The 24,953-nt window shown below is 47.1% G+C and overlaps 1 protein-coding gene across 2 annotated transcripts in view; it reads left to right on the top strand.

Annotated features, from left to right (window-relative positions):
• The window catches only part of HYDIN (HYDIN axonemal central pair apparatus protein), a 293,633-nt gene that overhangs the window by 23,570 nt on the left and 245,110 nt on the right, over positions 1–24,953 (top strand). For both annotated transcript variants that reach the window (XM_067546885.1, XM_067546884.1), the window contains exons 5-6: positions 3,430–3,629; positions 22,629–22,753. In XM_067546885.1, coding sequence (XP_067402986.1) covers positions 3,430–3,629; positions 22,629–22,753 — 325 coding nt within the window. The remainder of the gene's footprint in view (positions 1–3,429; positions 3,630–22,628; positions 22,754–24,953) is intronic.

Here is a 24,953-nt window from a genome sequence, read left to right as displayed (position 1 = left end):
TTGACATGGGTCCCTTAACGCTGAATTCCATTGCTTTTGTCTTCAAAATTGACATCTGAACGTAATAGGCCTGACACTCCTCTCACTGACGCTCACTTAGGACCCGCAAACGGCAGTGCTGGCAATGCATTTACTCCTGATTTACCTGGGGGTAAGAGAATCTGGCCTAGTGTGAATGGGTTTGAATACAGTTGGCCTGCTTCTGCTTTCATACCAGTGCAAGGCCCTGGTTCAACAGAACATTTAAGCACAGACATAAAGTTAAACACCTGCTTAATTTCTTTGCTGAAGGGGGATGGGATTACTCAAATCCTCAAAGGTAATAATGTGCTTAAGTGCTTTGCTGAGTCAGGACTTAAATCTGGATTAACATAGGGCTTGTCTATATGAGAAAGTTAGTGCAGCGTAAGATAGGTTGTGAATTTAAAGTGTATTAGCTACTCTGCACTAGCCCCCTGTGTGGACAATTTTACTCCACACTAAGATCACCTTTGTGCGCTTTAGCTTAATACACTTTGTGTGCTAAAGCACACAAATATGCGTGTCCATGTGGGGAGTTAGTGCATAATAGCTAGTGTACGCTAGCTGCTCCAGGCTTTTTCCCCATGTAGACAAGCCCATAGAAGTCAATGGAGTTACCTAGGTGAGATTAGTATAATTTCCAATCCAATGTCCATTTTCAGGCTTGGCCTTCAAAGCCAAAATGCTGCCTTGCTCATCAGCAAGATGAATTTCCTCATTTTTATGAGGCCAAATCCTGCTCACCTCAATCATATAAGGCCTGATTCTGATACTGTTCTTGGCATCGAACAATCTTTACTCTGCAAAGGGTCCCATTTAGGTCACTGTCAATAGTCCCAATAATACTCACTGGGAATACACGTGGCAGAACGTGGCCCATGACTACCTCCATTGGCTTCAGTGGATTCACACACTTGAGTACGGCAAGCAGAATTTGGCCCTAGGTTTCTTTTTTCCAGTGGTGTCCATTTGTTCAGTCTCTTGCCCTGCACTGACTGACAATGATTTTTTTTTTTTAGTGTCTCTTTCCTCTCAAATTCCCTGAATTATAGGAATACATTTTTTCTTTATCCTCTTGTTGATCTGAACTCACTGCATCCTCCTCTGCCCACCTCACACCTGTAGGGAGAGATACCAGATACGTAAATTGCAGCTTTCCTAAACTTGCTATGGCATTCCCCTTTTAGTTGGGTTTACAGCACCCAGGTTATATTAGCATGGCCAAAATGATAATGAAATTTACATTTTTCTGTCATTTGCTAATGCAGCTTCCTGACAATTCAAATAATCAGGAATGTTAAGTACCCAAATAACAGGTGCAGTGAATTCACACCCGCTACCTTTAGCTTGTCTTTTTATTCTTTATTATTATATCATTCCATATATGGAGAGAGTAAATCCTCCTGAAATTTGCCGCTTGACTATTTGAAATTGGTTTTTAAAAAACAGTTTTCTGATGCTGAATGTAAGGGTGTCTTTTATTGTAATCTGAGAATCCCATCTGGCCTGGCAGTCAGTGTGGCACGAGAGCCGTGAAAATGCACAAACCGTTACCTGCTGGTGGTAATAAAATAGCTCTAAATCTGTTCATGTGTCTATGTGCTTGGGTTTATCTTCCATTAGATTAGACAGTACCTGGAGAACACAGCATAGCTAAAAAGAAGAAATATGTCATTCAGGTGATAGTAAAGTAGTAAATACCAGGCACTGAGGTAATATAGTGTTAGGACAGATTATTGCTGCATTAGAAATGTGTCTAAGTTGAAACCCTGGGACCATTTTATTGTTTAACAGAAGTAACAGCAAGGAGACAGTCATCACTGATTTGTAAGTACCCATGAAAGAGCACCACTATGGTAAATGAATAGGCAGTGTAGCCTAGTGTATCAAACACTGGATTACCATTGATTTGAGAGGTGGGTTCTATTCCTACCACAGCCACTGGCTGCTGTGTAACCTTTGGTAAGTCATTTCCCTTCTCTTTACCTCAGTTTCCCCATCTGTAGAGTTGGTGTAATGGCTCTGAGTTCTCAATTGTAATCCCTATAATCCATGGAATTATTCCCTTTCACAGTGTATCAAAATAGAAGCATCAGATAATTGTATCACATGATTGCTTAGCTGTTGAATCTTCCTGAATGTTTAGGTGCAGTGAAATAAAGTGCATTGATTGGAATGTTTGCCTCACTTATAAACTGACAAATAAATCACACTGCTGGAATCCTAGGGCATTAGAATACTGTCATATTATATTACATAATCTAATGTAATCATTTAAATGCATAGTGTCAGAGACCCGACTATTTTGGTTGTAAATAGTTACTTAAGAGTCTTCCATAGTGCTGTTGTTGTGGATGGGTGAGGGAAAATGGGACTTGGATGAAGCCTCAGCTCTTTCCCTGTAACAAATGGATAACCTTCAGATAAGCTTCTTCCTTAGCACGGCTGCTCTTTAGTATCCCAATTCCCCTGCTTCTTCTTTCCTTCAAGGACAATCACCTGATCTCCCCAACGCTAGCCTGGACTTTCTACGATTATCTGTTTCTCCTCCAAATCCAATTCACCTCTGGGTCCCAAACCCTCAACAAGGAACCTCAATATTACTGGCATCATGGCTGAATCTCAGCAGACCTATCAATCAGGTCTGGGATCTGACATGTGCAAAGTATCCTGGGGGCTGCACTGACCTAGGGAAGCCCCAGAACACATGAGATTACAGCAGCCTCTCAGTCTCGGCAGAGACTGCCAGCCTGCTGAAAGATACCCAGCAGTGGGGCTGTTAGCAAAGGAGCTGGGGAAGGATAAAGAAACACAAGATGTTGGGAAGAGCAAGAGTTACTATGTCCAGCTTGAGGGAATCAGAGTGGGAAATTCCAGCTGAGGGAGGGGATGGGGAAGAAAAAGGAGTGGGTGGGTAGGGGGTTTTGAGCTCTAAGAAGTATCTGGTATGCTTGTGAGGTGTCACGGAGAAAGATGGGAGAGAAATGAACTTGTTTAACATACTAAATGTATCAAAAAGGCAATTAGTACTAGGTGAAGAACATGCTTGCTTTCAATATATGCACTTTCACTATGTTACCATTGCAGAAAAATCAGTGCCATTTTTGAATGTCTCTAGAAAGGGGATTGATCATAAATCATGGTAGTAGGGAATAATGCTATTTTGCTCACACCTGAAACACTGGGAACCATTCTGGTCTCCAGTTTGGGAAAAATACACTCTAGAAAATATTTAAAGCGTGACACAAAGAATGAAGGGCATGGCATCCAAGTCCTTAATGTTCCCTTCTTGTAACTGTGGAGTTCTGTTGTACATGAAGACATCTGGATTCCTTCTGTTGCTCGCCCTGTTGTGGGAATGATACCTGAGTTTACCAGACTGATGTGGTGCTTGTTATTTCCCTGTAGGATTACATCCACCAGGTAACCTGCATCACTGAAAGAGAAAAGTTTATTGTGCCTATACGGGCTATAGGGGCCAGGGCAATACTGGACTTCCCTGACCAATTGAACTTCTCCATCTGTCCCGTGAAGTACAGCACACAGAAAACTCTGCTTGTTCGCAACATTGGCAATAGAGAGGCCCGCTACAGGATCAGCCTTCAGAGGTAAAGGGGGCTTTGGGTGGGCTTCATGTGCTTCACCTCATTTGCTGAAGGCTGTGCTAATGTAGGATAGTAATGAGGAACAGAGCAATCAGGTAACTTGCACCTTGCAGCTTGTCCTGCAGACTGGGCAGAGGGAGGCTTAGAGCACACCAGGTTTTTATTGTTACTTGCTGCACTTTTACCTGTGTTGGAAAAAGTGTCTGTCTGATCCTCTAGCCCTTGTCCATGGTGGGTTGTAGAGTTTTAGGGCACATGGTTGTGTATGCTCCATGGAAATACCAGGCACCAAGCTGTCAGATTTAAAGTGAAGTTAAAAATACCGATAGAAGAATGGTAGCTTTCTCCCACTATGGAATGTATGGGGTAGGAGCTTGTCAATCAGAGGCCATTTCTCAACAATAGGTATTGGTTAGTAAATAAATATCAACTGAGCACTGACTTCTTTAAAGGTACTTAACATTCCCCCCATCACAGATGCACCATAGATTATGTACATATTAAACTTCACTAAGTTCCTAGGTCAGCAATCAACCATTTCAATCCTGATTTGCAACATGAAATTGAAAGCATTGGAAAACTTTTTTTTAATAATCTCGAACTGCAAGCAAAATCCAGCTGACTGCTATGAAAGAGAACATTGATTGTGTATGAAGATATAAAGCTGATAAGTTTTCCCTTGTAGTCAGATAGTTGTGGGGAATCTGTCATCTTTTGCATTTCCTTATGAATTGTTCAAAAACAGACTGGATTGTCAAGCAGGAAATTTACATCTTTGAGTACAAGCAGCATTTTACTCTAATTAAAAAGAGGAGCCACGCTCCTGTTCAGATTCCTTTTAAATGCGTCTCTGTTCTTTCATTGTTGTGGCTGTAGCAGGGTTTTTTTTTTTTAAGTGCCAAAAAGTATTCAATGAAATGTCAAAAAGAACTCTGCAGTGAAAACATGAAGAATGATTGACCTCCAAGCAAAACTGACAACCCAGCAATACACCACTGCACAGAGTAATAGATCATTAGCTGGCAATTATACAAATAAATATGTCTACGCACACTTTCACCAGAGACAGGCTCTTTTTCTGTTAACAGTAGGGGGATTAATTTAGCTGCTGTGCAGAGTGTAGTAGAGACTGTGGTGGTGTTGCTAACAGTACAGGTTTGACACTGGTTCTTTTTCATGTCTTCAGTAGTAATTTGATGATGGTGATTGACTGTTCTATTTGAGCATTCAGAATTGTGCCAGGAGCCTCTCAAATAAATGAGACGTTTTCCCTGTCCTTGAGAGCTTACAATGTAAATATAAGATGGGATACAGCAATGAGGGTATGTCTATACTGTGAAGTGAAGTCTATTTAATTTCAGTCAATGTCCAGCCACTGCACTAATGAAGTCGGTCGTGCATGATCACTCCATGCTTATTGCATCAGGAGAGTGCGTCCTCGCCAGCGGCACTAGTGTCGATGAACAGATGAATCAATGTGCATCATGGGTAGTTATCCCACAGTGCAACTAGCCACAGCGGCTTTTGGGAAGGGCTTTGGCCTCCCATGATGCAGTTTCCTCTCTCCCTCCCCTGATATCAACAGCAACCAAACCAATACTTTTTCACATCTGTTTTCAAAACCTGGCTCTGCTGTGTGTACGCCATTGCTCAAGAAGCATGAAGCCTGCTCAGCTCTGCACCTCATTGTGATCCTTACAAACACCTCACAACTTATCCTGCAGTGTTTCCAGGGCTGAGAGAGGAACAGCAGTGCAGAAAATTACAATGTTACTCAGGCAGCCCTGCTACAAGCCATAGAATGAAACAATTCCCAGTTGCTGCTGGCTGTCACGCAGCAGGTAAACACGGTGGAGTGCTGTTACTGTCCCCAGGAAACAAGCACCAACTGGTGGGATCGCATCGTCATGAAGAGATGTTGAGCAGCGGCTTCAGAACTTTCAGATGTGTAAGGCTACTTTCCTGGAGCTTCGTGCAGAGCTGTCTCCAGGAATACTAATATGAGACCTGCTCTGACAGAGGAGAAGCAAATGGCCATCACTCAGTGGAAGCTTGCAACACCAGACTGCTACTGGTCAGTTGGGAATCAGTAACTCCACCATGGGATCTGCTGTGATACAAGTGTCCAGGGCCATTAATAAACTTCTGCTGTAGTGAGAGTGGGAAACATGCAGGACATAGAGGATGAGTTTGCTGTGATGGGGTTTCCTAACTGCGGTGGGGCGACAGATTGCATGCATATCCCCAGACCACCTTCATAGAATCATAGTTAGGGTTGGAAGGGGCCTCCCAGGATGCATGAACACAAAAGCAGACAGGCTGAGCAGGAAATTTGGGCTGGAGCACAAATGGGAGATCAGTCCTACACAACATTTTTCATCGTTGGGGATACACCATCAATAGACCTATTCGCCACAAGAACGAACCGCAAGTGCAATCAATTTTGCTCCAAAGCCAAGGTTACCAATCTCTAGGGGACAACTTCCTAATTGAATGGAAAGGGGCACTACTATACACATTCCCACCATCCCCTCTGCTAGCACGAGTAATAAATTCTCATAGCTCCCGCATGGCCCAGACAACCATGGTACCCATACCTAACAAAAATGTCCGTCTGCCCCACAGTGAGACTTCCGATGGACAGACACCTCTTATCACAGGACTACTCACCCCAATCTGGGCATGCTTCATCTGACAGCCTGGAGCCTCCTTAGTTCCAACCAATAAAGAGAATGTGCTCCAGACAGGTCCTAAATGTACTGCTTCACAGTAGGAAGCCATCCACTCACAGAACATATCTGCAAAAATGGAAAAGATTTACAGTATGGTGCCATACCAAAACCATAACAACGATTTTGGCACCCCTACCACTGTTACTTAAAAACAGCAGGATTATCACTGAGCTCTATCAAAATACACCTGGCGGCCATTAGCACATTCCATCAAAGCGGGCAAGCCTTGCCTGTTTTCTCACCCCCCATCATGAAACACTTTTTGACAGGCCTTCAAAATTTATAGCCAGAAATACGTGAACCTACTCCTGCCTGGGACCTAAATATGGTATTAAGGTAAAACATGTGCCCTTTTCGATCCCCTAGCCATGTGTTCTCTTCTCCATCTGTTGATGAAAGTGGCATTTCTATTTGCCATTACCTCAGCGAGAAGAGTAAGGGAGATAGGGGCCCTTATGGCACACACCCCTATACTATTTTTCACAAGAACAGTCTCACTATGAGACCACATCCAAAATTCTTACTGAAGATTTCATCCTCCTTCCATATTAACCAGGCCATATGCCTGCCCACATTTTATCTCAAGACCCACAAAAATCAATCAGAGGCTAGTTGGCACACACTAGACATGTGCAGAGCATTATTATTCTGTCTCAGCAGAACTAAAGAGCTTCACAAATCAATGAGACTATTTGTTTCCACGACAGAACGTTCAAAAGGTAACTCGATATCCACTCAAAGACTATCTAGATGGATATCAGGATATATACACCTATGTTACAAACAGTCAGGGTCAAAACCTCCAGTCTGTGTTAAAACTCACTCTACTAGAGCAATAGCGACCTCCCTTGCCTTTCTCTATAACGTCCCTATATCCGAAATATGTAGGGCGGCTACATGGGCTTCCAAGCCCACATTTATAAACCACTACACTATTACAAATAATGCTAATATGGACACTGAACCAGGATCTACAGTACTATCATCGGTTACCAAAGCTACTCCGAAGTCCCCCTGCCAATAGTGGGAAACTACTCTACAGTCACCTGAAGTGGAGCACGCACAGGGCCATCACTTGAAGAAGAGAAAGTTACTCACCTTGTGCACTAACTGAGGTTCTTCAAGATGTGTGTCCCTGTGGGTGCTCCAGTACCCCCTGTCCTCCCCTCTACTTCGGAATATGTATAACTCTCCATCATAGAGAAGGAACTGAAGGGGTTGGACCACATGAGCAGTGGTTAGGGCGCCAACAGTGCCGTGAGACACCATCCGTGCATGCACGGCCCATACAGGCACTGCTGCACAAATCTTCCATCAACGGCGCCAGGACTCTCCAACACCTGAAGTGGAGCACCCACAGGACACATCTCGAAGAACCTCAGTTACTGCACGAATTGAGTAACTTTCTCTTGTCTGTGCAAGAACCAAAGCCTGCACATTGACAGGTTTTAGAATGGCCGCCTTCTCTTAATACCTTCCTCTGGTGTTGAATGGAGCACATACTGCACCCTGCCCACTCTCCTCCTAGAATGCTTGGCGTCGGGGCTTGGGAACAGGGCGATTGTTGCTGGCAGTTCTGCAGGGGCTGCAGACGGAGTCTCTCCTGCTGCTGATGTTCTTGCAGCTCTACCAGATGCCTCAACATGTCTGATTGATCCCTCATTATCCGCAGCATCTCATCCTGTGTGGCATGCTCATGAGCTGCTCTTCTGCTCTCCATGTCCAGTTTTTTGGACAATTAAATCCTCCAAGCTCTTAGCTCTGTGTCAGCTGTTCCAGATGTGTTCATTATCTCATTGAACATGTCATCACACATTCTCTTTTTATGCCTTCTAATCTGTGAGAGCCTCTCTGCAGGGGTTGAAGATGCACTGAAGGCCACAACTACTGTCAGTGCACACCATGGGTAAAATGCAAGGTTGATATTTATAAATCACTCCCTATTATTGCCATGTGAACAGTACAACTGATTCACAATCCCTGCTTATTCCACAAGCTGGTTTGGTGTTCCAGCCATGGTGATTAAGGGGCTAGTGCTTCCAGTTTTGGGAAACCAGAATGTCTTGTGAACAAGGCCCGCTTCCCCCAGCAACATGACTAGGGACCAGCGCAAAGCCTCCCAAAATGAGGTTTTTATCCGAGGAAGCTCTGGAGGTGAGGTGAGGGCAAAGTCACCCAGGAGAACACATATTAACACCCATATGTAGATTCATGCTAACCAAAACAACCTGATGTTAGGGAAACTGTTGTTGAGAGACCTGGTATGAGCATGTGTAATGAAAACTTCCAACATCTCCCACAGATGATCCTATGTGATATCAGACTCCTGAGTGTAACACAGGTGGAAAGGGAGCAGATGCTACAGGTTCTCTCTTCGAGTGATTGCTCATATCCATTCCATCATAGGTGTGTGCGCGCCCTGTGCACAGATTCCCGGAACTTTTTTCCCCTTAGTTGGCCCCGTAGGGTCGGCTCAGGCGCCCCCTGGAGTACCGCGCTCATGCCGTGGTACATAGGGTGCTGCCGACCCCACGGGCCCTCAGTTCTTTCTTTCCGCCCGTTGACGGTTGCTGGAACATTGCCTCTTGCTTTGCAAGTCACAGCCCCTTAGTACTTAGTTGTTTAGAACAAAGCCTTCAGTAGTAGATAGTTAGGAAACCCTCAGGGGTTTTTTCTTCGTGTTGGGCCATGCCTGGCTCAATGGGTTTCAAGCCCTGCACTGAGTGTGCTAAGCCTGTCCCTGTGAATGATCCTCACTCTCGCTGCCTCCGATGCCTCGGGGAGCAGCACTGCAGGGACAAATGTAAAATCTGTAGAGCCTTCAAACCATGCACCCAAAAGGAGAGAGAAGCGCGGCTGAAGGCTATCTTGATGGAGTCCGCCCTCCGTCCGGACTCCGAACTGGCGCGGTCATCTGCGGCACCGAGCGTTTCCTCAGTGCGGAGCGCTCCACCGGCACCAGCACCGTCGACCAAGGGCCCGGCACCGAAGCACCGCAAGGACTCCGCGCATCGAGACTCCCCGGCACCGACCCGACCCCGGGGGAGTCAGGAGATGCCCCAGCCACATGCCGTCGAGATTACTCCGGCACCGGCATCTCCATGCAGGGAGCCTTCCCCGACTCTGCAGAGTGGGGTAGTGCCCTTGCAAGGACCGTTGACGCCGGAGGCATTCGCCGCGGCACGCGTCCTCATGGGCCTGCCCATGCCTCCGTCTGCCCCTCGGCCGAGGGCTAGGGGACCTGCGTCTCGGGGAAAAACCGTGCTGGGTGGACCCGGTGGGTGGTTGAGACAGGAGTCCAAGTCTCCCCCCAGACGGTCAAGGAAGGTAGAGAGTGCGGACTCCCCTCCCAGCTCTGGCACCGAGTCCAGCTCCTCAACACCACGGCACTGAGGGAGGTCGAGGAGTTCATGAAGGACTACCTCTCAGTCCTCCGTGGAGAGTCCGGCTCGGCACCACAGCGCACGGCACTGGTCCCAATCCCCGGCACCCAGCCCGGCGCGGATCCCAGCGCCCTACAAGGCGGTACCACCAGCACCGGCTCCGGCACCGGCACCTCCTGCACCAGCACACCTGCCTCTGGCACCGACGCGCGCATCATCCCGCGGTCGGTCCCACTCCTCGCGGTCCCGCTCCTCTGGCTGGCACCGATCATCGCGGTCCCGATCCTCCCGCCGGCACCGACGGCACTGCTCCCAGTCTCTGGGGGACAAACGTCGACGCAAGTCGTCGAGGGGGAGGAGATGCTCGGGCTCCAGCAGCTCCTCTCCGCGCCGGCACCGCTCACTGTCGTCCTCGTCTTCCAGGAGCCGCTCTCCCAAAAACGGGAGTAAGCGGAGATCCAGCGGCTCCAGCTCCAGATCTCGGCACCAGGTGGCTCAGTCGTCACCGGTACCAGCTCCAGTGTGGCCTCTGGGGCCTTGCCAGTGGCCATATTGGGGTCCCTGGGGTACACAGGTGGGCCAGGCTACCGCCTCACTCCACTCTTCTGCGGCCCCGCCACCACCTCCTCCTGTGACTCCGCAGGATAAGGACCATCCCTCCGACGGGGGGTCAGACCCAGAGGAAGGCCCCTCCGCAGGGCCACTTCCTCAGTCCTCCTCCTCATCCCCGGATGATGTCACCTCCCGGGATCGCAGGGCTCCATTACCTGACTTTAGAGCTCACCAGGACATGCTGAAGAGGGTTGCCAGCAACCTGGGGTTAGACCTTAAAGAGCTCTCGGAGGAGGAGGATCCCCTATTCGGGGTTTCTGGGATGGTAGGCCCATCGATAGTAGCCCTCTCCATCCACGAGAGGGTTCTCAAGGTGGCAAAGTCCCTCTGGCAAACTCCAGCCTCGGTTCCCCCTACTGCCAAGGGAGCTGAGAAAAAGTACTCTGTACCCACCGAAGGGGTAGAGTACTTATTTAATCACCCTGCACCATGCTCACTGGTTGTGGACGCGGTGAACCAGAGGGATAGACAGGGGGGTCAGGGTAACACCCCCAAGAACAAAGAGGCCAAAAAACTAGACCTGTTTGGCCGCAAGGTCTACACGACGGCATCTCTGCAGCTGAGGATCGCTAACCATCAGGCGCTCCTCGGGAGGTACAACTGCAGAGACTTCCCGAGATCCTTCCGCAGGTGCTACCCCAGGACAAAACTGCGGATTTTACCACTGTGATCGAGGAGGGCATTGCAGTGGCAGGAGCGGCCCTGCATTCCTCCAGTGACGCAGCAGACGCCGCTAGCAGGGCTATGGCCTCGGCCATAGCAATGAGAAGGTCCTCGTGGTTTCAATCGTCGGGGTTGTCCCAAGAGGCCCAGCACACGATTCAAGATCTCCCTTTCGACGGTGCTGGCCTCTTTTCAGACAAAACTGATAAGCTGCATGCCCTGAAAGATTCCAGGGCCACGCTGCGGTCCCTAGGGCTTTACACCCCACAAGCCTCGAGGCGTCAGTCTCGGCCTCAGGCCCAGCGCCAGCCTCAGTCACCGCCTAGGCAACCTCCCAGACCCGCTCAACCTAGGAGGGGTCAGAAGCAGTTCAGAGGCCCTAACCGCCGCGACCATTCAGGGTCTTCGGCGAGGGCCCAGCAAGACCCTAGTAAGGGCCAAAATAATAAAAAATCTTTTTGACGGTGCGCACGAGGGTGGCACTCTTCCTTTCCTCCTGGATCCCAACTGGCCCTTTGCCCACAGACTCAGGTCGTATTATGCTCACTGGCAAACCATCACTTCGGACCGATGAGTCCTTGGTATTGTCCGCAGGGGCTATGCCCTCTAGCTGATGGCCTTCCCTCCGGACTCCCCTCCTACCCAATCCCCCTCTGGGGACCCCTCTCACGAGCAACTCCTCGCTCAGGAAGTTTGCTCCCTCCTCCAGCTAGGAGCGGTGGAGGAAGTTCCCCCGGGGGAAAGGGGAAAAGGGTTTTACTCCTGATACTTCCTAATCCCCAAGGCCAAGGGGGGCCTGAGGTCCATTCTAGATCTCCGCCGTCTGAAAAGGTTCATCAGATGCCTCAAGTTCCGGATGGTCTCCCTAGCCTCTATCATTCTGACCCTAGATCCAGGGGACTGGTATGCTGCCCTCGACTTAAAGGACGCATACTTTCACATTTCTATCGTCCCAGGTCACAGAAGGTTCCTACGTTTTATGATAGCTGGTGCCCACTACCAATTTGCAGCCCTGCCCTTTGGCCTTTCTTCCGCCCCAAGGGTATTTACAAAGTGTATGGCGGTAGTAGCGGCCCATCTGCGCCGCAAGGGAGTTCAGATATTCCCATACCTGGACGACTGGCTGACCCGGAGCAGGTCCAGGGCCCACGTCAGGAACAGCCTGGAGCTCACATGTGCAGCATGCACCAATCTGGGGCTGCTCATCAACGAGCAGAAGTCCATTCTCGCCCCGGTGCAGCGCATACAGTTCATTGGGGCCACACTAGATGCCACCCAGGCCAGAGCCTTCCTTCCAAGGCTCCACTTCGAGATGATGGCTGCCATAATAGACGACCTCCACAGGTCTCCCACGACGACAGCCAGGCAATGCCTCCAGTTGTTGGGACACATGGCAGCCTGCACGTATGTGGTGAGGTTAGCTTGCCTCAAACTCAGGCCTCTTCAAATGTGGCTAGCCTCAGTGTACACCCCAGCCAGACACCCTCTGAACAGGAGGGTCACATTACCCACCCCAATATTGGCTTCCCTACTGTGGTGGAAGGACCCAAGGGAGGTATTGAAGGGAGTCCCTTTCAGGGCGGTAATACCATCGGTGACTCTAATCACGGATGCCTCCGATGTGGGGTAGGGAGCGCACATCACTGGCAACCTAAGCACCCAAGGGCGCTGGTCACCAAGCGAGATGTCCCTACACCTCAATGTCAGGGAACTCAGGGCAGTCCGCCTGGCATGCAAAATCTTCCTCCGGTTCCTCAAGGGCAGAGTGGTACAGATCCTAACGGACAATACAGCAGCCATGTTCTATATGGCAGGGGGGAGCGCACTCCTCGGCCCTATGCCAGGAGGCCATACGTCTTTGGGACTTGGCGGTGAGATACGACTTTCATATGTCTGCCTCTCACCTCCCAGGGATCAGGAATGACGAGGTGGACCGCCTCAGCAGGTCGTTCCTTCCCCGACACGATTGGTCACTGCACCTGGAGGTGGTAACCTCCATCTTCCGCAGGTGGGGTGTTCCCCAACTGGACCTGTTCGCGTCGTCTGGAACAGGAAATGCCCGAGGTTCTGCTCGCTTCGAGGTCGCGAGCCGGGCTCCATCTCCGACGCGTTCCTTTTAGACTGGATGGGGGCCCTCATGTATGCATTTCCCCTGATTCCCGTGATACCCAGAGTCCTCTTGAAGATCAAGAGAGACAAGGCGGAGATCATATTGATCGCCCCAGCTTGGCCGAGACAGTGCTGGTTCAGCATGTTGCTGGACCTGTCCATAGCTACGCTGCTGCCGCTCCCGAGGTGTTACGACCTGCTCTCCCAGGACCGGGGTCGCCTGCTCCACCTGGACCTGGATTCCCTCCACCTGACGGCTTGGAGACTCTCTGGCTAATGGAGGGAGAGAGAGCCTGCTCCATGCAAGTACAGCAGGTCCTGCTTAGCAGCAGGAAACCTTCCACCCAGGTGGTGTACCGAGCCAAGTGGAAGCGTTTTACCTGTTGGGCCCAGTCCCGGGGCATCCTACCGTGCTCCTCGCCAATACAGGCGATTTTGGAATACCTCCTTCACTTGAAGCTGCATGGCTTAGCCCTGGCCTCCCTGCGGGTGCACCTGGCAGCCATCTCGGCCTTCCACCAGCCGCTGGAGGGCAGATCCTTGTTTTCACACCCCATGTCATCTAGGTTCTTTAAGGGGGTGGAGAGGCTATATCCCCAGGTCCGCGACCCGGTGCCTCCCTGGGACTTAAATCTGGTCCTCACCATGCTGACAGGACCCCCTTCGAGCCCATGGCGACATGCCTGTTGCTCTTACTCTCCTGGAAGGTGTCCTTCCTAGTGGCCATTACATCAGCCAGGAGGGTCTCTGAGATAAGGGCTTTAACCTCAGAGCCCCCCTACACGGTTTTTTATAAGGATAAGGTGCGCCTGAGACCCCACCCAGCCTTCCTGCCGAAGGTGGTGTCTCAGTTTCATTATAACCAGGATATCTTCCTCCCCGTCTTTTTTCCCAAACCACACGGTTCGGAGGAGGAGCGGAGATGGCACTCCCTGGATGTCAGACGAGCCTTGGCCTTCTACATCGAGAGGACCAAGCCGTTCCAGAAATCGACACAGCTGTTCGTGGCAGTGGCGGACTGAATGAAAGGCTCACCTGTCTCCACCCAGTGCATCTCCACCTGAATCATGACCTGCATTAAGACCTGTTACGAGCAGGCAAAGGTGCCGCTTCCAGGAGCTGTAACAGCGCACTCAACCAGAGCCCAGGCCTCATCGGCGGCCTTCCTGGGAAGAGTGCTCCTGCAGGACATCTGCAGAGCAGCGACCTGGTCGTCGGTCCACACCTTTACGTCCCACTACGCCATTGTGCAGCAGGCAAGAGAGGACGCGGGGTTCGGCAGAGCCGTCCTGGCAAGGGCGGCGCAACGCTAACTCCTACCCACCTCCAAGGTATGGCTATTCAATCACCTATAATGGAATGGATATGAGCAATCACTCGAAGAGAGAAAACAGGGTTACTTACCAGTAACTGTTGTTCTTCGAGATGTGTTGCTCATATCCATTCCATACCCACCCTCCGTCCCCACTGTCGGAGTCAGCAGAAAGAAGGGACTGAGGGCCCGCAGGGTCGGCAGCACCCTATGTACCACGGCATGAGTGCGGTACTCCAGGGGGTGCCTGAGCCGACCCTACGGGGCCAGCTAAGGGGAAAAAAGTTCCAGGAATCTGTGCACGGGGCGCGCACACACCTATAATGGAATGGATATGAGCAACACATCTCGAAGAACAACAGTTACTGGTAAGTAACCCTGTTTTTCTGGGTACAGATCTGGTCCTTATGCTGCTGTGCTGTGTTCTGTGATGATGCCAGCATATTTAATAATGGAGTGGCGTGGGAAAGTGTCCTATTGCAGTGGAAGGAAATAAGGGAGCCCTCCCCAGAAACTTTCTGCAAAGGATTGCAGAGTACCTCCATGAAAGTTTTCTGGAGATCTCCATGGAGGATTCTCTGGCCATCCCTGTGCACATAAAGAGTTTTTTCTGAGAACCACGCTCTGCATAGCTGGAGAAGCCAGTACTCACGCTACCTAATATTTTATTTCTTATTAAACAGAACCCATTAGAGGATAGTAACCCCAACTCTTTGATTGAAATTCCTTACTCACCAGAGGTGCCTTCCCTGGCGTCACAGACAGCCATGATGCTGTCCTGCGCCCAGCTGGACTGCTCCGGGGTTAAAAACGTTCCTGGCTGTCAGGGAGAATGGATCCCCCACTCACCTGCCCCCCCATTCTCCTCCTCCTCCTCTTCCTCATCCACAGTCTCATCGTTGTTGGCCCGGGACTCAGATTCCCCCGAGGTGTCCACGCTGCGTCTGGGGACAGTGGTGGGGTCGCTGCCAAGAATTGCATGCAGCTCATCATAGAGGCGGCATGTGGTTGGTACCAAACCAGAATGACTGTTCGCCTCCCTTCTTTTTTTTGTATGCTAAGTTCTTTGACTTTCACATGGCACTGCTGTGTGTCCTTGTTATGCCTTCTGTTGTGCCCCTTGTCCAACATGCCCCATGAGATCTTTTTGTAGATATCTACATTTCTTCTGCTGGATCAGAGCTGTGCCTAAACTGACTCTTCTTTCCACAGACCAGTAAGATCCAACACCTCATGTCGACTCCACACGAGTGTGTTTGTGGAGTTCACTCACCATAATCAGCTGTTCTGGTGAGCTCCCCACACTGAAAAAACAGGAAATGGAAATTCAGAATTTCCTGGGGCTTAACCAGGGGAGAGGATTTTTCCTGTGTACATGGCCTCAGTGCAGCGGAGTTGAAAACGATCCCAAAAGCGGTCACAGAGGAGCATTGTGACACACCTTCTGGCAATGATGTCAGTTTACACAACACTCCGCATACACTGCCACTCAGTCGACCCATTTGCTTCAATTTTAGCACTCCGCCTCTCATGGAGGTGGATTAATTAAGTCGATGTTTACGGTGAGCTAGGTTGGTGGAAAGGGATCTGACAATGGAGATGCATACATTATGTGGTTGACGGAAGACGGCTGCCGTTGTCCTAACTTTGCAGTGGAGATCAGGCCTGAGAGCAACAGCATATAGAATAGGGGAAGGTAGTACTAGAGTTACAAGTACACACCTGAATTCAGCAAAGTATTTGAGCACATGCTCATGTCCATCTCTGTTCAATAAAGTACCTAAGCACATGCCTAAAGTTAAGTATGTGCTTAAAATCGTTTCTAAATAAGAATGGACTGTTGAATCGGGGCCATACTATACATTTCTTAATGCGTCTTGAAGTGCTCTTAATGTGTATCCATTAGAGTTGAGTGAATAATTGATTTTTTTTTGTTTTGTTTTGATGGCTGAACTGGGGAGAAAAAATCGGTTAACACCAAATCTAAACTGAATGTTTTCATTTTTTCTTGCTGAAACAAAAATGCTGGAAAAAATGTGTCTGAGTGGAAAGGAAACATTTTGAATGATGACTGGAGTCCCCTCCGCCCTCCCTAAATCACCCAACTCTAATACCCATGTGTGTGGATCTGTATGTATTTTTATATATAAATTGAGGAGTTGGTGGTAGGTGGAATGGAACTGGAGAGATTCATAAGGGCATATAAATGTATAAACATAGGAAGGCAGCCTGGTCTCTTCCCCCTCACTTTTTGTCATTGTTAAAAGCAGAATAATGAGTTGCTCTTCTGTGACATTCAGCAAGAGAAATATCAAGGACCAGGAACTTTGAGATGAAAATGGTGCCTGGGAGCAAATCTCAGTCCACAGCTACCAGTTTTAATCAATCTTCTTTGTCTTTGACACTAAAAACATGATGCTATGTCACCTTGCAGGGAAGGGACATTGAATCTGAAAGATGAGCACTTACATTTAGGAACTTCACCATGGAGCTTTTAAGAGTTTTAACAAACTCTCATACAGAAAGCATTATTGATGCTCTCCTGTATTCCGACTCATCGTTATAATGAGTATGCCTGTGCCCCCAGCTCCCTACCCCCACCTAGCACTCCCTGACCTCTGCCCATACCTCCATCTGTGCCCTCTGCCCCACGGCCAGAAATAAATTTAGGCTGGAAATTAGAAGGTTTCTAACCATCAAAGGAGTGAGGATCTGGAACAGCCTCCCAACAAGAGTAGTGGGGGAAAACAACCTACCTAGTCTGAAAACGGAGCTTGATAAGGTTATTTATTTAGCTGAGATTAGTCCTGCCTTGAGCAGGGGGTTGGACTAGATGGCCTCCTAAGGTCCTTCCAACTCTATGATTCTATGAAGGGGATTATCTGGTGGGGTTGCCTGCTGTAGCAGGGGACTGGACTTGATGCCATTGGAGGTCCCTTCCAGTCCTAAGTTCCTACGTTTGTCAGAGCTGCAGTGTCAGAAATCCCCTCTCATCATTCAATGTACTTCCAACACTTTCTCTTCCTTCTACCTACTGCTCTGCTCCCCATTGGCTGCCCCAGGTCTCTAGAACAATCAGAGGCTGTGGAGAGCAGGAGGGCATGGGGTTGTCCTGGCTCCTCTCCTATTTGTTAACAATGGAGTGCCAACATTGCTTAGCTGGAGAAAATGGCAAAGTTTGGTTCTATGGGTCTCAGAGCCTCTTTTTCTCCAAGTCTGAGGCCAGTGCACAGGTCGAGTTGAGAGCTGCAGATCACCAGACTCATTCTAGGAGAGAACTGAACCACATCAGAACAGAAGAAATCCAAAGTGACGGATCCCCTTTCCAAACAGGAGAAAGGTACATTGAGTCAAGTTCTCCCTTTATGCAACTCCACTGATATCATTTGTGTTACATGAAGGTTGAGATTGTCCCAGTAATGGTCAAGCCCAGGGGGAATGAGGCCAAGACCACAGGCAACAAGGAAACAGAGAATGTTTAAGGTTGATCAGCTGCAGTAACAAACAGTTATTTTGAAGAATTGATAAAGACGATTAGCTCATCTTCTCTCTTCAGAAGCTTCATCTTGACTCTCTCTCTCTGCAGAGCTTCTTGTCTCTGTCAGGGAATGATGCAGAGTTGTAGGGACAACTGGGGCCATCACAGTATTCAAGGATCCTTCTGGGATGTAGTGCAGTCCCTTTGATGCTGAAGAAGAGCTCCCAGAAATGGAGGCTGGAGGCATAGAAGAGATGGCAATGGGGAAAGGTAGAAGCTAAAGATTCTTTGCAGGATTTTTCTGTGGAGTGATGGCGTAATGGATGCTCTGCTTATCCCATCAAAGAGACTGTATAACTGGAACAACCGTATTTCTTTGCTTGGTAACAATCCCATTATTAAAATGAATGTATGTCCTCAGATTAAATTATGGTTTGGGCTTTGCCCATTTTAGGTTCTAATGGAGACATGGAGGACATTCAATCACCAGTAGGTTAATTTGATTGGCAGTAGTGAATTCTCAGGGTCAGCAGTTAACTTTTAAAGAAATTGAAAGAATGGGAAACCAGTTTTCAGCCTAGCCTAAACTGTTGTATTGTGAAGAACATGTTTGGACACTGATTATAAGAAAGCAAAGACATTTTAGGAGGAAATAGACAAAAGGCCAAAAAATGGGTTATTGATGAAACATATAATATGGCTTGATAAGAAAGATGTTTGTTGCATCAGTGTGTGGTCCGTGCATCTCATAACTGGACAGATGTTGAGGATTTGGTTTCAAGCCCTAAATAAAATAAATGTATGCTGCCATCTCCACTTGCCCTTGTTAGTTACAATCCTAAATTTATGGCAGTGGTATTTGGGTTTTTCATCACGATGGGATAGATAAATTTGACCATCTCTTTAAAGAAAGGAAACTGATGACTGGAGGAATCAAGCTAAATATAAATGCCAAAATATCACTTTATGTCATAACTTAGAAATTCAGTATTGGCCCCTGGCCAGTGTGAAAATAGCAGGCCAGAGTCTCAGCGTGGTGTAGCGCTCTATCAAAATCAATGGAATGAGGCTGATTGGTACAAGCTGAGGCTCTGACTCTGCGATTATTATTGTCTGTAGAGAGGCTTCTAAACTTTGGCAGGTAAAATGAGGAGAGTAGATCAAAAACAGAACTTGAAAAACAAGTCAAATGCTAAGTATATAAAGACAAATAAGACAGGATTTAAGTATATCAAAAAGTAGGAAAGCCATGTAAAGAAGGAAAAATAAGATAGTTGAAGATTTTCAATATCCAGGTCACTGGTTATCAGTTTAAAAGGATAGATCATCCCTAACCTGTATAGTATTTAAGAACAATGCACAATTAATGAACTAAAGGCCAAAATTTAATTTGACACCTTCATCTCAGCTGACAGTTTTTCATTTGCAATTTGGCCACTGAAATACATTCCCAGCTGGGGTTGTCTAGCCTACAGTCTGTTTTATTATTTATGAACTGTGGAAACCAGCCTGACGAATTGATTTAAGTCAAGAAAAGTTCAGGTTTAATAATGGAACTCCCATTCCCCAAACCTGGGGACCTGGGCTGCATGTCAGAGGTAAAGCACTCAGGCTCCAGAGAAAAAAGGAGGCAGTGCGGCCCAGGGCATAGAACATTAGATTGGAACTCAGGGGACCTACATTCTACTTCTGGCTTGGCTACTGACCTGCTGTGAGATCTTGGGCAAGTAGCTTCACTTTTCTGTACATCTGTCCTGTCTGTTTAGATTGTCACTCTTCAGCTCAGGGATTGTCTTTTTCTAAGTATATGTACAGTGCCTAGCACAATGGGCTGCGAGACTTGGAGACTGTAGATGCTACCATAATTCTTCTGATAATAATTCAGTAGTGCAGATTGTTCCCTTCAGGAACATTTTCTGATGGCTTATTTAGTAGCATGAAGAGCACTGCTGCTTCTCAGTCCCCCTTGTCATAGTCGTCTAAAGAGGGAAGGGCTTATGAGAAGGCAGTGCATGGGTGGTCTCTATTACAAAGGGGTGGGAGATCATAATGAATTGTAAGACTCTAGATCAAGCAGGAATTAATTCAGGGAAGTCCTTTGGCAGGAGGTTAGACTAGACGATCACAGTGGTCCTTCTGGCCTTAACCTATGAAGTCAGGAATTCCCTTCTCTAACAGCAATTTATGCTGAAATTTACTTTTTTGTAAAAAGGAAGAAAACAGCCCCCCCAAATAATCCCACGACAGACAGTGTCACCTGCCTCGGAGGTATGCCATAGATGAGAGGTAGTGGCAGCTGTTGGGAATATCCATAACCTAATCCCTTTCTATATCAGATACCTGATATTAATAAGGAAAGAATATCTGACCTGGCAGCGGAAGCAATCTGTGTACCCTTGATAAACAGACCCTCAGCTGTACAGGAACATTAATTTGTGACATTTGACACTTCCTGGCTGATTTGGCTTAGCTGTCAAAGAAATAACTCATTCACCTTTAATACTCGGAAGAACAAAACTGTGTTTTAGCTGATGCCTAATCATCAGAATCCAACTCCCTCCATCACATTAAAGACCAGTTATTGGGGAACCTGAGACAGCTTTCACCAGTCATCGGGCTTCATGGGGTCCAACCACGGCTATAGGAATGCAGATGAACTACTGCAGTTGGCAATCCAAGTATGTGAACAATGTGGCTCATAATGGCCAGTGCTTCTTTCCCAATAGCAAACAATCCAAGATTCCTCATTTAACCTCTTGGTTATGTCTACACTGCATCTGGGACTGAGCCTTCCAGCCCAGGGAGTCGAACTAGCGGAGCTTATGATCGTGCACTATAAATAGCGGTATGGATATTGTGGCGCCGATGCAGACTTGGGCTGTCCTGACCTTAGGCCCAGTGGTTGGGTGGGCTTGAGAGTGTGAGCTGCAGCTTGAGCTGCAATGTCCATGTTGTTATCTTAAAGTGTGCCAAATCACGCCCTGCTTTTCAGGGTGATAATTTAACCACCAGCAAAGTATTAAAAACAAACAGACCTCGGTCTTTCCAATAGATGCCATAAAACACCCCTCCAAACCAGGCAGTCATTGCCCAGAAATGCATTTCACTTGACTTGTCCAGAAAACGATTCCAAGACATTAAGAGGTTGAGACTTCCCTTTGATCAACCAGAAGTCCCTTATTATGTCCTGTCTCAAATCAGCACGTTTGTATGGGCTTGTTTAGTCTGCAAAAGAGAAGAATGAGGGGGATTTGATAGCAGTCTTTAATTACCTGAAAGGGGGTTCCAGGGAGGATGGGGCTAGGCTGTTGTCGGTGGTGGCAGATGACAGAACAAGGAGCAACGGTCTCAAGTTGCAGTTGGGGAGGTCTAGGTTGGACATTAGGAAAAAGTTTTTCACTAGGAGGGTGATGAAGCACTGGAATGGGTTACCTAGGGAGGTGGTGGAATCTCCATCTTTAGAGGTTTTTAAGCTGAGGCTTGACAAAGCCCTGGCTGGGATGATATAGCTGAGGTTAGTCCTGCTTTGAGCAGGGGTTTGGACTAGATGACCTCCTGAGGTCCCTTCCAACTCTAATATTCTATGATTCTATGTCAATATTAATGCATTTGCAGATTTTTATTATGACTGCTGACATATTGCAAAGAGCTTCAGCAGTCCAAATATTTCTAGTAAGCATGGAAAACATTCTTTACGAAGTTCTTTACAAATTCACTTAGCAAGCACTACTTGTTCCTAAATAGAGAATCTCCCATTAAACTCACTTACAATGAAATGCTCTTGTTAATGACACTTCAGTTACCTAGAGACTCAATTGCTGAGGTGGTAATTGAGATATTCTCTTCTCTTGTGTGGCTTATTTACATGCCAAGATACCATTGGAGCTACACTTTTCATCTGCATTGATTCAAGGCCTTTCCTTCATAGAGATAACTGTCACTGAAATACCAATAGGTTATGATCCTTCTTAAATATGAACAGGATACTTTTAAAATGCAAACAATGAAAACTATTGATTAAAAAACCCATTAATCAATCCCTCCTCTGGTCTCCTAGCAAGTCTTTTCTTCTTTGTGTCAGCCTTCTAGGTTGTAGACTTTCTAGGATAGGGACTATCTCAGTATTCGTGCCTTGTGCAATGCCAGCTACCTTGCTAGCACTCATTAAATAATAAATAATCATTTCATTTTGTAAAAATGGTTAGTCTGAAAGATCAGATAAAAAACCTCAGATAAAAGAGCAGCTTTTGAGCCAGAGTCTAGTCTCTGATGTGAGTTAATTGCTGCTAAGATCATTGTGTTCATTCACACAAAAAAAAGTTGTGCAATTGTGCTTGCTGACTCATTTTTTTTAGTAGCTGCTAGAATAGGACTCAGTGGGCCTGATTCTAGAACCATTCTAGACTATCACAGAATCATCCCATAAAATGGAAATTTCCAAGGGGCTGTGGGCAGGGGAATTCATTTGATTACAGACCGATTACACCAGGGCAGTCATTTGAAGTGTGAGATCTCTGCAGAAAGTTGGGATCAGTGAGCTTGATTCTGATCTTACAAACCCTGATTTAACTCCAGTGACTACAGTGGAGTTCCTCCGAATCTACATAGGTGTAACAAAGGAGAACCAGGTCTAATAATCAGTTTGCATGTCTGTTAGCCAACAAAGGGTGTCACCTAGTTTAGGTCTGATGTGTCATTTTCATTGTATTGCAGCCCTTTCTCCATAGAACCCTCCATTGGGACACTAGGGGTAGGGGAGACCATACAGCTGACAGTGGAATTCCAACCGCAGGAGACAGGCAATCACTCCCAGGACCTGATTGTTCATTATGACACAGGTGAGTGCCGTGCTGTGTAAGTGCTCCATATATTTGCAATAAAAAAACTAGGGTTAAAAAAGAGTTAAGGCTAGTAGTGTGTTTCAGTGGATTCCAGCCAGTGCCCCAAAATATTAAAATGGCTTTACACAAACGGTTCCTTTTCAGACTGCCAAACATTCAAGTGCCTGGAAATGAACAGTCAAAGCATTCAGCCTGTACATGTTTGTTCTGTGCCGAGCACAATGGGATCCTGGTCCAGGCCTAGGTTCTTTCGTGCTACCACAATGTACATCATGATATAACCCTTTGTCACTCGCTATTGCCTGCACCCATCCAAATGGAACTCTACCAGCTTGAATGAATTCAAACAGAAGTCAAGGTCAAAATAGTTGGTGACTAGGGGATTAATGGTCATGGATCCCTTGAATAGGAAATAGGATTTTGGAGTGTTCTAGTAATTTATTCTTGGGGGGGAAAGAGGGTAGTTGGTGTGGGGAAGAGAGCGGGGCATTTATCTACACTGAAATCTTTTAAGACCTTCATTTTAAGCCAAGGCAGTGTTATGTTAAACACTGGCTGCCTGTTCCTCTCCTTACCCCTCGTTTCCTGCATGTTCTTCTCTGCGCCCCTTCCCATTCCCTTGACCGCTTCCATGCCACCCTCCGTGGAGCTCTTCCTCATATTTTCCCCCAGACACCCCTCATACCAAGGCCAGTATTGGAGTAGGTAGGAGCTGAGGGCCCTCAGCACGCTGCAGAAAGTGCTCATCCCTTCAAAATATCAGGCCCAATGTTTGGTGTGATAGGGAAGAAGCAGCCAAGGTCAGGAATAGAAGCATTGTCAGTTGTGCACATCAGTCCAACATTGAGCTGGAGAACATGTTGCAGAAGAAGTGTTACAAGTTACTTTGACCCGTGTGATGAGGCAAGTTAATGCCTTCCTGGTCCTCCTTGTTCCAGAAGGAGTGAGGATTTGTGCTGACTGACCAAATAAATTTCAGTATCAAAAAAGAATCATTGGTGCATTTACCTTTGTCTGAAGGTCATCTTCTGTCCCTTGTTCCTAATTCTTGGTCCCGAGAAGCTTGATCTCCATTAGTGCAGTTAATGCCATGAAACCTAAGACCAGCAACCAACTTGTTCTATTTGTCCCAAGTCTGTATGAATTGGTAAGAAGCTTCGATGTGTTCAGACTAAATTTTCTAACACTATAGGCCCTAATGCCTATATTTAATATTTGGCATTTTCTGGTACCCTGACTGAGAATTGTTCAGACATATACTTGGAAACTTTCTTCTTTTGGTCACACTGTCCTTTAAAAGAAAAACATTAACGATCCAGATGGAAAGCGACTGAAGTGCCTCATTTGTATTGTGCACCATTTTCACTGCTGCCTTAATGAACCTAGAGGATAAAAAACAAAGGACCAGATCCTTCATGGTGTAAATTAGAACTAGCTGAGTTGGAGACCTGGGTTGTGGGGAAATTGGGAGGATTTTATCCTTGTGTATGAAAGATGCTAATGATAAAATTGCCTGGATATATTGAGAAATAGTGCAAGTGTCATGGGGCCTAACCACACACCAGTTTTACACTGGTGTAACTCTTTTGGTTTCAGTAGGGATAACACCTGATTTATACCAATATACTGTAAATGAGATCAGAATCAGGCCCAGGATCAACATGGCACAAATTGAGACTTTTGATCTGATTCTTAATGGACAGAAAAACCTTTCATCTAATCTGATCCCCCACCCCAGCTGGTCTTTTTGCTGGCACAGAGGCGATAAAAGTGGATGGGTCAGAGAGATGGATAGAACTAGCGTCTTACTCCCCTAAGAGGTGGTCCGTCTTCACTGGGGTTGAAGTACATTCGAAGAGTGATGTGGGGGAAGCCTGCACTGCACATGTTCTGTAGATAAATATGGGATTTCACTCCCCATGACAGTCACTCTGACACCTTTCAACAGTGCTAAATTCATTAAAGCAAAACAAGAAAGAAGGAAAGAACAAGGGAATAATTAAGGGATCATCTCTGTTGCTTTGTACCACACAAAGAAGTAAATGATCGCGGAGATTGATTAAATGCTTCAATTTCACTTCAGCTATTAGTCTCAAAAGCTGCTTATTGCAAGTGTATCACACAGCCACCGAGATTCCATTACACAAGCTAATACAGCAGACCCTTGTTAATTTATACTGTGCTGAGTTATACACCC

Source organism: Emydura macquarii, unplaced genomic scaffold (genome assembly GCF_026122565.2).
Source record: "Emydura macquarii macquarii isolate MOO-44397 ecotype Brisbane River unplaced genomic scaffold, CSIRO-AGI_Emac_v2 contig_1170, whole genome shotgun sequence".
NCBI classification, from domain to species: Eukaryota; Metazoa; Chordata; order Testudines; family Chelidae; genus Emydura; species Emydura macquarii.
The sequence above is the reverse complement of the archived record's forward strand: the minus strand, read 5'-3'. Positions and strand labels throughout refer to the sequence as shown.